The 13,826-nt window shown below is 38.1% G+C and overlaps 1 protein-coding gene across 2 annotated transcripts in view; it reads right to left on the minus strand.

The window, feature by feature from the left end:
- RB195_012461 (uncharacterized protein) overlaps positions 1-13,826 on the minus strand; it is a gene marked incomplete at both ends in the record, with an annotated part of 38,485 nt that overhangs the window by 17,038 nt on the left and 7,621 nt on the right. The window contains 7 exons of one of the 2 annotated variants that reach the window (XM_064194313.1): positions 145-250; positions 322-422; positions 737-811; positions 904-1,015; positions 1,082-1,240; positions 2,577-2,684; positions 2,879-3,017. In XM_064194313.1, the coding sequence (XP_064051896.1) occupies positions 145-250; positions 322-422; positions 737-811; positions 904-1,015; positions 1,082-1,240; positions 2,577-2,684; positions 2,879-3,017 (800 nt within the window). Of the gene's footprint in view, positions 1-144; positions 251-321; positions 423-736; positions 812-903; positions 1,016-1,081; positions 1,241-2,576; positions 2,685-2,878; positions 3,018-13,826 lie in introns of those variants that run through there. The other variant, XM_064194314.1, reaches the window with a different exon arrangement.

Below are 13,826 nucleotides of genomic sequence, written 5' to 3' on the forward strand. Positions count from 1 at the left end.
TTAAAAAAATTATGATAAATATCACGTTTGTATGCGCAGAATGAGAACATCCGTAGGTCAATCATTAACAAAAAGGACCAGAAGAGCTAGGTAAACATCTCACAAAATTTTGTTATTCCTACGACTCAGAAAACACCTTTTTACCTGGATAACCGCCATCGCTATCCGACGGATTGATCGGTCCGCTAACGAACTGTACAGCGAAAATAGTTTGCGTGTTCCAAGGTGTGTAACTATTCGATCCCGTTGTCTGAAGCGAACAGCACAAATCAATAGTCCGATCGATACTCATCGATCTATATATGTTTAGCTACAACCCACTGTTCTACTACGGCGATTCGTATTTGATAGTCTTATGGTATATTCCAAATCAACGTCCGTCATTAAGCGTTCAGCGATGGAGTCACCGAATGTGATGCCAGCTGAAACAGATCCGGAATGGGCGGAGCTGATCTCTGATTGGCTAGAATTTCGGCTAAGGTATTTAAGTTTTGGCATACATATGTGCATCTATTGCAGCAAAAATAAGAGTAATGCCATCTCTACCGGAGTGAATCATAAGGCGAACAATTTCTCTTTTTCAAATATGTTGAAAAATATGTTATCTGGAACTTAAATATATATGAACATTGAAGTTCTGCAGAAATCTACGTTTCCGTAAACTTACAAGGACTATGCATATTCCGACAAAAAAGGCTGAACACGCGGGTTAAGTCCTTGAACATAAAGCACAAACCTAATAGCGGATTTCCGCACTGATTCGAGAACGATTCTTTCGCATATGAGACCATATCAGATTCGGTTTTAAAACCTGAAAGTTTCGTCTTGATTAATGTTAAAAATAGCTATAACCTGCTACTATAGCAAATCCGAGATACGGTAGGTCTCTATAGAAACCCTTACCCTGAATAGTCATATTCGATTGGAAATATTTAGGAATAGGAATTTGAGCAAAACTGGCGAACGGTCCATAAAGTAGTCCCAACGGATTCATGATCGTCATAGAATAACGCTTCTGAATCATACATGGACTATCCAAAAAAATCTGACCCTTCGAGAACTCCCTTAGTGGTGACCCTACCTGTACAAGTTCCATAATTTTTCTAGTCTTGTCAGTTATTGGTGCATAAATCAATTCGACGTCAAGGTGAACGCCACCATCGTTTACTGCGGTAAGATTCAGAAACGGGCAGTCCACGGACAGGTTAGATAGCAGGGTCACTGGGTCCAATATGGCCGACTGCAATGAAATGGAAACAATAAAATCGTATCATAAATCGTATCTTCAAGAGCGACACATGACAGCTAAAGGTATCACCCCACGAATCTGTGATAGTACGGATTTCAGGTGGAGTATTCGTATAACGTGATCGTAGATTATGGAGAGGGGGGTGATCCCGTCCGTTTCTCCCTGTATCAGTGAAAACAGAAGATCCCGAAATGCTGTTTCTTATGACGACTTATGTTGCAATGAGCAACGTTTGCGCTCCGCCCAACCCTGCCCCGCCTGTGATTCGTCGAAAACGCATTCGAACGAATCGTAGGCGGTGGACGGTGGTGCGCTGTAATTGAGGACGTAAGAAACAACGTTCCGCGGTTGTCAGTTTTCACTAATACAGGGAGAAATGGACGGAATCACCCCCTCTCTCCCTAATCTACGACTCCGTATACGAATACTCCACCTGAAATCCGTACCACCTCAGATTCGTGGGGTGATGCCTTTAAGTTGGTCACCCACAGCCTGCTATCCGTTTATCTACTGTACCTTTCTGGGTTCGGTAAAAGGATCTCGCGTGAAGATTTCTCACCTTCTGTAGCAGGAGAATGACCTGTCAACTCACCACACATTATGTTGTGTAAAACTTAGCCGAGATTCTAGTGTGCTCTGTTCCATCTTGTTTTTTGTTTTGTGGCACACTTGTAGGTGTTTTCAAATAAATAAATAAATAAATAGAATGGTTTTCAGAAATTCAGATATTGGTAAACATTTGCTGAAAGTTCAAAAGCAGAAGAAACAAAACGAAATAAATCTTAATCTGCCCATAAATTCTTAGATCTAAATGCTAACTTTCTGAAATATAAATTAGAACTTTTTTTTCGTGAGCGTTATATATATATATATATATATATATATCTGCGGCTTATTTTTTAACTTTGTCACATGTTTTTTTGATATCCTAAAATCATATTATTTTGTAATTATAATTATACTAATTACGTATTTTGCTATATTAGTATTTCAAATTTAATTCTAATTTCCATCCTTTTTTCCTCGCGTCGTGGCAGCTTTCGTTCCGTGTTATTATCGGAAAATAAAGTCGCAACCGCTGATTGACGTATGTATCTCAGCAATCGTTCGAAAATTTCAGTTCCGGAAGTATTTTGGAGAAGTATCGAGAGATCGAGAGAAGTGCAACGCTAGGAAAGCTTATATGTGCAGAACAGATTTTTGGGGACGTTCTTGGACGCATTTGGAAAACTGCTCCACGTTTCCAAGGATAAAGAAAACATAGTGCGAACGAATGGCTGATTGTTCTCTTGTCGTTATGCCAATCATTTAGTTAGAATGAACTTACGTCAAGTTTAGATGAATTCGTCGGCGTGATGAAGTCGTAAGCACTGCCCATCACTGGCCATTCCTGATAGTTTCGAAGGCGATGATCGCGCTCGAAGTTACCTCTTAGCTAAATTTTTAACTTTAATTCTTAATCCGCAAATCAACAAATACTAATCCGTGAGTTACGAAATTTTGAATGGAAATTTGAACGATACTAGAAAGGACGTAGCAACATAGTTCGAATCTCTGCAGCACAAAGAACGAACCAGACCAACAAGCGTATTTATGCGTAACTTTCAGAGCATATCAACTTTCACTTACTCCAATCATTAAACCGAAACTAATCGCTATAAGCAGCATCGGAATGAAGAACTCCATCAAGGTGAACCAGGGCGATCTGATCTGTTGCAGCCAGTTCTTCCATAGCAGCAACCGCAGCTGTGCTGCTGCACCCATTTGGCTGAAACGTGAGAGTACTGAGTACCAGACAAGGTCAGCTGACGCCAGCAACACTCCTCTAAGATTTGCTCTTGCAAAAAATTACAGAAAGTAGAAAAAAAGCTGGAAATCTCTAAAAATTAATGGCGGTGGAGAATTAAAATTGAATGTACAAGAGAAAAAAACCACTGAATCGCACAAAAACGATCGAACGTGATCAGGATCGCAATAAAATGTGGCAATGTACATGTCATTTCGACCGATTTCGACATGAGTGCGAGGTGACTCAGCATATATAAGATTAGTATATTCAGTATATTATAGTATAAAGATATTGGAACGTCATCTATTGAAATTGTCGCCAAGCCGTTGGAGAATGTGCAGAAGTTATATTTAGTAATTAATCTCATTGTCGTTAATTATTAAATAATTAATTTAATAATTAATGATAATCAGAGTGTAAGGAGAAAAGTTGATCTTATGTTGTCGTCATTTTGAATGTGAACCAAGTAACCTCACCCTGAGGATCAAGCAAACTTTTTAAAGAGCGACAATCATTTGGAGAAATTGTATTAATGACTATAGTTTTCTTCACCTTCTAAAGTGTATGTGTTCCCATAAAACATTTCGGAAATGTTAGCTACAGGAAATACTTCCTAGACGTGAATCACGAATAACTCAAGTGAATAACTCTCCATTTTTCTTTACAATTCCTTTATTCATTCTTTGTTGATTTGTTCATCTTTTCTCTCTTTTCCTCAGAGCACAGCACATCGTAAGCGCTGGCACAGGAGAATAGCCAAAAAGAATAAACGTGGAGACTCCAAATTTAAGGAGTCATGGGAAACTGTTAATGCAAAGGTGAATGGCAACTGTTAATGAACTTTTACTGTATGTCGATGTGTCGTGAGAAACATCTTAATACCCTACGACTGCTCGAGTGAACTCCCCTTGCTTTTCTTTCATTCTCATTTCATTTACTGCTCGTTATATAACCCGAGGATCAGACAGGTACTGAGAGGCAGAATAAATAAATAAAAACGAAGTGAACAAGAGTACGAAGAAACGAGAAAGAATAATCAAACGAAAAGTACAAAAGTCGAAAATTAAAAGAGGAACGGAGGATCAAACCAAAACAATAAAAACAAGGAACAATTACTATGTAGGCAAAGTAAGCCTAAGAAAAGAAGTTCGAGAAGTTTCCAGTAGCATCGCAACAGTAATTGGCAAAACTCGACTCTTGGCTGAGGGAAGTCGACATCCTCTGTAGTGCTTCCCGTTTCCAGTATTTCTCCTCCTCAAACACTTGAGAAAAAAAAGCGTGAACATGATTGGTTTGCACATCTCTGTGGGACCGATAACCGTCCGTGGCACGAATTAAGATTCGACAGACATACAACAAACGAAACACAGATCATTTTGGAAGAATGAGAGGGTCCAAATTCGAGACGGTGAAACTCAAGAAAAAAAAGCCCAGAGCCATACAGAACAAACGAAATTACCCATGTGGAACCTGCAGATATCAAGCAATTAGGATCTCAAAGCGCTTGAAATTTACAATAAAAGCCCTTCTTTTGTTTCTGTTGTTCCAAGCGAGCGCTCTTTTACAGAAAAAATACAGAAAAGTTTTTTTTCCAAGCACATTAATGTATGTAGCTATTTCGAACATTTTTAGTATATTAGAATAATAGACTGAAGAAGATAAATGCCAAAAAAACCGAACTCACGAATGACAGGAATGGCGCAAAAGAAGAGCAACAAAGCCAAAAAAAGATGATGCCACAGAGAAGAGGATAAAAATCCGGTTGTGAATAGAAAGCTGAATAGGGGCTTAGTCGCAGTCGCAACAACTTTATAAGCTTAGCTTTCGGCAATCTCATCTACGTACCACATATTATTTTGCATAGATCATGATCGATTTCACTAAGGAGATCTACCAGATTTGAAATGAGAGTTCAAACAACCGAAATGAAGATCGTTGAGTCGTTAGAAAATCACTCGTTCCGAATTCAGAGTTGTCATTTCCTTCTCTCATCTTCTTTCCATATTTCTCCCAAGAAAACTTTCACACGTCAACAAGATGAATACACTGCTAGAATATTTCCTCCTTTTTTTTCCAATGGAATGCGTTCTGCAGGAAAACTGCCCCATATTTGCACAAATCAATGCACATAATTAACTATTCATTAATTCATTACATGTGTACGAGAACCGTCTTTGCTTCTTTGGTCACGTTATGAGGAGACCTGATCGTTTTGTCCAAGTTGTACTGAGGATGCTTCCAGACTTCCTAACTGGAAAATTCTCTCTGGTCCTAAAACGGATATGTTTAAGGACAACACATCCAGGCGAAGATAAGGATGCCGCGTTAGGAAGTAAAACACCCGCCCGCCGATAAAGTCAAGTAAGTGAAAGTACGTGCATCGTACAACTGCACAAAGTGCACGGCAAGGATATCTTTCCTCTAATATCAGCACTATGTTTTTGATAATAAATAACGTGAATTGGTGTCAATAAACGTGGAAAATCTTTTTCTTTCAAAGACAGATACGTCAGTAATCACTCGTAAAACAAATCATAATTTCATCTGGATGATAAAACTTGCCGTGTTTACTTGATAAGTGATAATAATGCTTGCTTGTCACACCAGAAAGAAACTGGACCACGTTTACTTTGCTCTAATTTTCCTGATCTTTTGAAGAGTGCCCAAAAACGTTTTAATTTCTGAGTTTTCAATCATGCAGCATACATGCCTATGTACCAGTCGGATCCTATGAATAATTGGATATCGTTCTTTTCCTAGTACTATGTGTAGAGACACATCTAATTAACAACTGTGACCGGATAATATTCAAGAAAGAAAATTTTTCACCTTTCGTAAGAGTATAGTGATTAGAATCAAGCATAATCTATATAACACAAGCATCGAAGGGGTTACAACTTTTTAAACATTTGTCGATTAACCGCAAGGAAAGGTCGGCACAAATCTTCAATAAGAGTGAAAGGAAGACGTGGCTTAAATACAGAAAAAAAGATATCAAAGTTGCTCTTTCCGAATGTTCCGGATACATAGGTACCATTGGATGCGTTCTCTCCAATCCTATTCTGCATCTTTTGAACGTACTCTAATGTTTTCTTAGCAAAATTGTTAATAGTTTGTGCATTTTGAAAAAAACACTTTCAGCAAAAGTTTAAGAAAGAAACACGGTTCAGTTTACACCTACTTTCACTCATAAAAATTCCAGATGAGTTGAAATCACCGGAAAAATTCTGGAGTAATGATTGCAACAACTTCTTGTGTAGTCACATCCAAAAACGGAGACAAAAAAGAACTGATGGCAATGCAGTAGAGCAAAGAGAAACCAAGAACTGAGAACTCCGATACTGTCCGATTAACCTCTACTCGTTCCAATTGAACATCATATTACAGGTCTCCTACACATAACTACCTCCCTACCGCGCCCCAGTATTATCAGATCAATAAGTGAAACGGTTAAAGGCTAATCACACGAATCTGAGGTGGTACGGATTTCAGGTGGAGTATTCGTATACGGGATGGGAGACTGTGGAGAGAGGGATGATTCCGTCCATTTCTTCCTAATTGCCGTAAAAAACGGCCCCGAAGATACGGCTTCAGGCGTACTGGCGCACTATTTTCATACAGGAAGTTCGACTGGAGCGCCAAAGCCTTGTGCGGCGCCGCATCTTCCGGGCCGTTTTTTACAGCAATTAGGAAGAAATGGACGGAATCACCCCCCTCTCCATAGTCTCCCATCCCGTATACGAATACTCCATCTGAAATCTGCACCATCTCAAATTCGTGGAGTGATGCCTTTAGGTGTCGCTCTTTTTTGTTCTGCAAAGTCCAGGAAAGCTGCAAGAAAAAAATTTGGAAATTAGGAAAACAACAAAGCAAAGGAAAGGAATAGAATTGAAAAAAAAACGTATATCAGACTAAATATACTTTATAGAAACAAAGCTGCACACGATTCTAACCACTTTAAGTTTAATAACATCAGTGTAACCACCAAGTTTTCGGGGAAAATTGCAGAAATCTGAATTTGGACGCAAGTCACCGCGAAAGCCGTAATAAGAACTTTTAAATTGAGTCTAAATTTTTTCTAGAAGTGGTTTTGGTTTTCTAAAATACATGCCGAAGTGTAGCAATAAAGGATGGGTTATTGGAGTCGAGAATAGCTAATTATGCAAGTGCCTATAAACAATTTTACAAAGAACTTTCTTGTTCTCGAAAACAAAGTAAAACAACAGGGTGTCCGTGAAGTTTCTTTTTAAAAAAACCCTATCCTGTAGAGGCTTTCATAACACATAATACAATGGTAGTTAGGAAGTCTTCGAGTACCCTCAATAATGCAGCACCAACTTACAGTAAAACCAGCAAAGTCAGGCAAATTCTAGGATTTCTAGAAGCAAGGAGCGAATTAGGTTGACTAGGTCTAGCAAACCCATTTCACACAAGTACATTCCTCACGATAAAGACAGTTTCTCTTTTTTAATTGAGGAATTGAAATGTATTGTGTTGATGGATGATCTTTTTCGAGTCGTTAAAGAAAATTATTTTTGGGAGACTTTCCGAAAGATCGTAGCTCTACTTCTTAGGACAAATTTAGCAGAAAGCAAAAATGTTCATCCTCATGAGTTCACTTTTTTCTGTTCTAATATGTCCTGTGAAATACGACCCAACAAAGGATGTTCCCAGTTATACAATGTTCTAGAACATCGGTCCAGACTTGAGAACAGCCTAACGTTGCTGTATCCATCCATGTCATGCATATTTTGACGACTGCGCAAAAAGCACGACATAAAAAAGGGAAAAAAACAAAAAATTAACTCCGTCCCAAAAATGGGAACATTTTGTTTTGCATAAGCAGTATTTGGAAGTACTCTTATTTAGTCCCATTACATCATATACATATAATGTATAACAATGTAACATAGACACATTACATACATTATTTCCCTCAGTTCTAGGCAGGCGTATTTAGAATCATTTATATAGTTGCTGTGAAGTAAACGATAATTTGTTCTACAATGAAGAGATTCGGGCATCAGTGATGTCTATAACTCAGAAGGTGTAGAAATATATCAACCAATAGACCCTCCTGAAAAATGTGCAGTTGCTAGAAAATAACAGCTCATTAAATGATCCAGAAAACTAAACTGAATGATCAACTCTACTCTCAACTCTTATGACTACATTTTGAACACAGTCGTTCCTCAAAAAAATCTGAAAATTGTCAGGAACACGAATGCAAATGCAGAAAAGTGCTCTGTGGTCGAAAGTGCCACGAACAACAGTAAGCCGCGCCCGCTCGTAAAAGAAACATTTACGGGTTAGCTTTTAGCTGAGTCATGGTCATAAAGAGGATGAGTTTTGGAAATGTCGCAGCATAATAACGTAGCTTGCTCACCGAGGTTACAAACACCTGACCCTTCAATTGTTGGTGCAGACGGTAATCGATCAGTAAATGAGAGGAGAGATATTCAGTAGGTGAAGAATAACATGGATTTTTGAGCTTAGCACATCCATAAAGCTGTTGGTCATAAAACAAGTGTCAATCAGTCAATAGCCGTTGATAGCACCACCCAAACAAACGAAAAGGTGCTGAACAGCAACGTATATGTACACATTTCCTTCAGCAAGCTGAACAAATCACGGTGATAAGGAGGTTTTCTGACAGATAAGAAACGAATTTTGGTCGAAAGTAGAAAAATCTGTAAAACAAAATGAGCAGAGTATATTTTTGCTAATCGCTATTTATGTAAAGGATTTATGTGTTTTTTGTAAACAGATAATCAAAAATGGTAGTGCATTAAAAGTGGCCCAGAAATGGAGAGAGAACAAAAAAAATAGCTATTTATTTAACTGCCGAAAAGAATGGAAAGGACGCAGAATCTCCGATTTCTCATATCCTAAACGGCGGAAAAAAATAAAATAGTGCAAACATTAAGAAACAAATGGTCAGAGTCAGCTATGTAGAAGCAGAATTTTGACAGTAAATATACCTCTGCACTGTGACCAGCACTACACTTTCTACATACAACAGAGGAAATCCCCACACTCAAATTGTATGCCTATCATGTTGCTCAACAAAACATTATAAGTTATAACATTATACATTATTGATAGTCGAACAAACTTTATTACGGCTAACGTTTCGGCGTTGTCGCCTTCGTCCGTTCCGTTCTTACTTTCCAGGCTCTGACGAAGGCAACAACGCCGAAACGTTAGCTGTAATAAAGTTTGTTAACAATCTTGGCTGTTGCTTAAATTCGACTATCAACAAGTTGCAATCTCTATGCCAAGATTCAAGGAAAGTCGAATTTTCGCACTTCTAGAAGATTATACATCATTATTAACAGAAGATGTATTGATTTCTGATATTCGGAGTAGAGAAAATATGTAAAATCGAAGAGCAACAGGAGCTATTGAAGTAGAAGTTTACAGGTAGTACTTAAGGGCTCCCGGGAGAGGTTTACATGAAACACATCTGCTGAATAATGTTATTTTGGCTGCAATATGACGTGACATTATGGGTATGATCTTATCTAGAAAGGATTTTATGTGGATGATTCATAGAAAAGTGCGTCACGACACAGAACAAGTAAGAACTCTTTCGCTTTTTCGGCTTTCGAAAACAATCATATAAGGAAAACGAGAAAATCAGCGGAAATTTGATTGGTAGCCATTCGATAAGTAAAAAGAACCTCTGCATCATTTTCTTTCGAGAATCAGTGCTTCTTCCGATAAAGAGCAGACATTCTGCAAAAAACAATAAATGAACTTCCCTAGCATTTCTTTGAAACGAGAAGCAAACTAACTGCAGCACTGATTGGCTGTTCACATAAAAGTTCGCGCTGTACTCGCAATCATGCAAAGTTCCTTGATAAGGCACGAGAAGAAATCGGGCACTAATCACAAAAATAAATGAGTGAGACAGCTTCAGTAACTACATTTTGTACGCAAAATAGATTGGTATTTGTGCGAAAAGTCGTGTAAATCGAAACGCTGAAAAACTATGTCATGACGTCCTGTATAAGAATATCCTAACTGGACACAGTTGTAACTTGCAGACATATTCTAGTGTACATGTAAAACGGAAGCATTAAATAGTGTTGTAAAGTAAGCCCATTGAAAAATAGAACTTCCTTTAGTTGATAACCCCACTAAATATAGACCAACTCGGGACTCGACATGTTTTTTATACGGGAAATGAAAGTGCTGAACTCTTGAATGTTCTTTCTTGCATCAGTTTGAATATGGTTAAATATGCGGATAAATGTTTCAAAAATTGGTAGAAAAATATGAAAATAGCATAATAATATAGTACAATCCAGCGAATTGACACAATATGCAGACTTCTTTCAGGTTTTAATTAGAAAGACTTGACGAGGTAACGTTTAGTAATCTTTAGGCAAAATTACGCAGTTAATTCGTACATTCTGAAATCGGCGGATTCCTTACAGCCAGAAAATCAGAAATGAAATGATTGCTGATTATATGTGAATAAAAACACATCAAAATGGGTAGCTGAAAAAAAAAGATGGCATAATCCTCTATTCCTCCTATTACCATCCAGATTCTTAAAGGCATCACTCCACGAATCTGGGGTGGTGCGGGTTTCAGGTGGGTTATGCCCATACGGAGTCGTAGACTATGGAGAGAAGGATGATTTCGTCTATTTCTTCCTAATTGCCGTAAACAAATGGCCCTGAAGATACGACTTCGAGCGTTTCGGCGCGCTATTTTCCACAAGGAGTTCGATTGGAGCGCGCCAACCTTGTGCACGCGCCGCATCTTCCGGGCCGTTTTTTACGGCAATTAGGAAGAAATAGTAGTGAATGTGCGGCGACAGAATCACCCTCCTCTCCATAATGTACAACCCCTTATAGGAACTCTCCACCTAAAATCCGCACCTCAGCAGATTCGTGTGGTGATGCCTTTAAAACGCGAACCAATCTAACATTGGCTAAACGAGACTGAGCAGTCTAAATAGTAGTGAATGTTCGGCGACAGAAAAGATTAAGCTTGGCGTCTTTGTAGAAGTGTTCTCCAGTTCTATTGCGATAACCAGGAAAAGATGTTTTAGGAACAACAAACACGAAAGATCACTGCACGACATATCAGTTGTCGTGATTTTTCAACTAGCAAATATTTACCAACGAGCTTTTGCGAGAAATCGGCTGTATTATGTAAATAATGCTACAACATTTTTTCCGTTATGGAATCACTCCCTGAATTTTTGCTCGTCACTCGAAAAGCAGAGGGTTCAAGAAAGAATCCATCAGCACACGGTCAGCAAATCTTTTTGAAAGGAGAGGAGATTTCACCAACTAAGGTAATCTACGGGCCATGTTCGCTCAGAGCTGTGTTTTCATAGTAAAATAACTTTTCAAGTAGGCAAGGTGTGCGAACTTAGCAACATACACGGCACTCTCGCTAACAAAAATAAGCCACAATCGATTTTTCATTTTTTTGAGATTTTTTTTTCAGGAACACTATAACGCTCAAAGATGCAACAATAAGAAGACCACAAAATGACACATGTAAGATCTTTATCGGCTATTACGCCATCATGATAAGAGAAAGAGAAGAAACTCAAAAAAAAAAAATTTGAGGACTTGGAAAACGGCGCTTACTTCTATGAGTTACGTGAAAAAAAACGCACTACCTTTGTGCACGCGTCGCATTCACGAGCGAGCGGTTGAGAATCAATAAGGTGTCTTCAGCCGCGAATTCAAGTATAACCAATGAATAAGCTGCTGAAGGAATCGGAGGGTGTACAGGGCGGGCGGTTTGACGTAAAAACGTGCCACACTTCGTTTTTCGGTGCGATTAGATGGAAATGAGACATAAATGCTTATACTCATAATCTACATATACCACGAACTCTATAATTGCTCACAGTGACTCCAACATCGCCAATTTCATGAAACTCTGCCTTCAACCTGACCAAACCCTGTTCCAAACGGCATGATATTGTTGGAAGTGTAACGATAGGTTTTGACACCAATGCGCACGTATTTTTAGATGCAACTACCTCCAGCATACCCCATCTCGCTGTTAGGTGGTCTATATGGTTTGCTCTGAAGACTAAAATCGCCAGAAACAAGATTCTTCAACCTCGGACGTATTGTACGTTCTGTGGCCACATTCTCAGTACCTTCTCAGTACCTAAGTTCATTTCGAATTTTCGGCGCCGCTTTAACTTCACAATGGAACATATATTGAAAAATAACGCATTGATTCAACTGATCAATGGCTTACAAAATTCAGTCTGCGGAAAAAAAGAACCATTCAAAGTCAGAGATATCAAGTATCGAACTTAGTACATAAGGTGATTAGGCATTTCTTACTTGATCACTTAGTACGGTATTATTGCTCATACATTCATAAATGTACTTTTATATAAACATTACAATAAGAATATTTATAACATTTGCACAACGAACCTCTGAATAAGCAATCTAAGGAATTAAATTCTTATTGCAAAGCAATAAAATTGATTGAGTCATCGCTGACAACGTTCAGAAAATTTCTGCAGCACTTTCTTTGCATATCTTTAGAATATTAAACCAAATGGGAAGGGAAATACACAGCAATGGTACAGTGATTCACGGATAGATATGCCAAGAAAAAGTACTAGTGGCAAGAAAATAAAAACATCCATTGCGTGAAGTGTTATTTTTTAGCTTGCAGAGGTAAAATAATTAGAAATGTTGGAGCAATGCTTAAAAATTTTCAGATTTGACATTAGCTAAAAAAACACTTAAAAGACACTCCGTGTAACACGATTCGTATTGCTATCGCCTCCGAGTGAACTGAGGTAGCGGCTGCGCGTATTGTATGTTTAACCCAATATTACCCATACAACACATGCATACGGGAGAGTCTCGTTAACATGATTCTAGAATCTTCAAAAGTGTTGAAAAAACAAAATTTTTTTTTATAATCAAAGCTTCGACAACCCTGCAGTTTGCTGGCCGAATTATTCGAAAAACTGATTTGACTCACCAAAGAGGTATTTAACCTCATCAACAAGCGAAAATAAATCCCTCTCCGCTCTATATTTTCTTGTTTAGGACAAACATCGAAAAACTGAAAGTTTGATTCTATCGTACCAGTCTATGAATATATAGTATATAGTATATATAGTATATAGTATATGAAAATATTAACACCAACTACAAAGAAAGTGAATAATGTGAGTCAGTGGAAAATACTTCTCGTTAAAAAACGAAAGGAAAAGTGTAGAGGCAAAAGTGAATGACCTTTTTCTAGGAAAGTAACCTGTACAAGCTCTCATTAAAGCATTACTACTTAGTATAAGAGACGAGAAAATTTAAAAAGAAAGATATCACAATATGAAGGGAAAAGGAGACAACTAAAAAAGAGAAATTGATAGTTAATAGAAAGTAGGAACGTATTCCTACGAGGAGAAATTTCCATTTTAGCACTCAGTAACGAACTATTTGATATTTTCTATGCATCATCACGTAAAAATAGAAGCTCTAGGGAATAATCGACAACCCGCAGTACATAGCATGACTAAGCCGCAAGAGTATTGAAGGCTGAAATCCTCTAAATCCTCCATAGCGAGTTAATAACGTTTTATGCGGTGACGCGCTTCGAATAGGGAAATTAAGGAAATTAGAAACACCATGAAGGATTCAGGAAGTTGAAATTATGACCTTGTTGAACACATGCATAAATACAGCAAATTGAGGCTTAGTCACATCAGTAATAGAGGCAAATAAAAACTAAGGCGCTTTTGCATCACAATTAAGCGTTAGCAAAATAGTAAGGAGCGAT

The sequence above is a fragment of the Necator americanus genome, chromosome III, assembly GCF_031761385.1.
Source record: "Necator americanus strain Aroian chromosome III, whole genome shotgun sequence".
NCBI classification, from domain to species: Eukaryota; Metazoa; Nematoda; class Chromadorea; order Rhabditida; family Ancylostomatidae; genus Necator; species Necator americanus.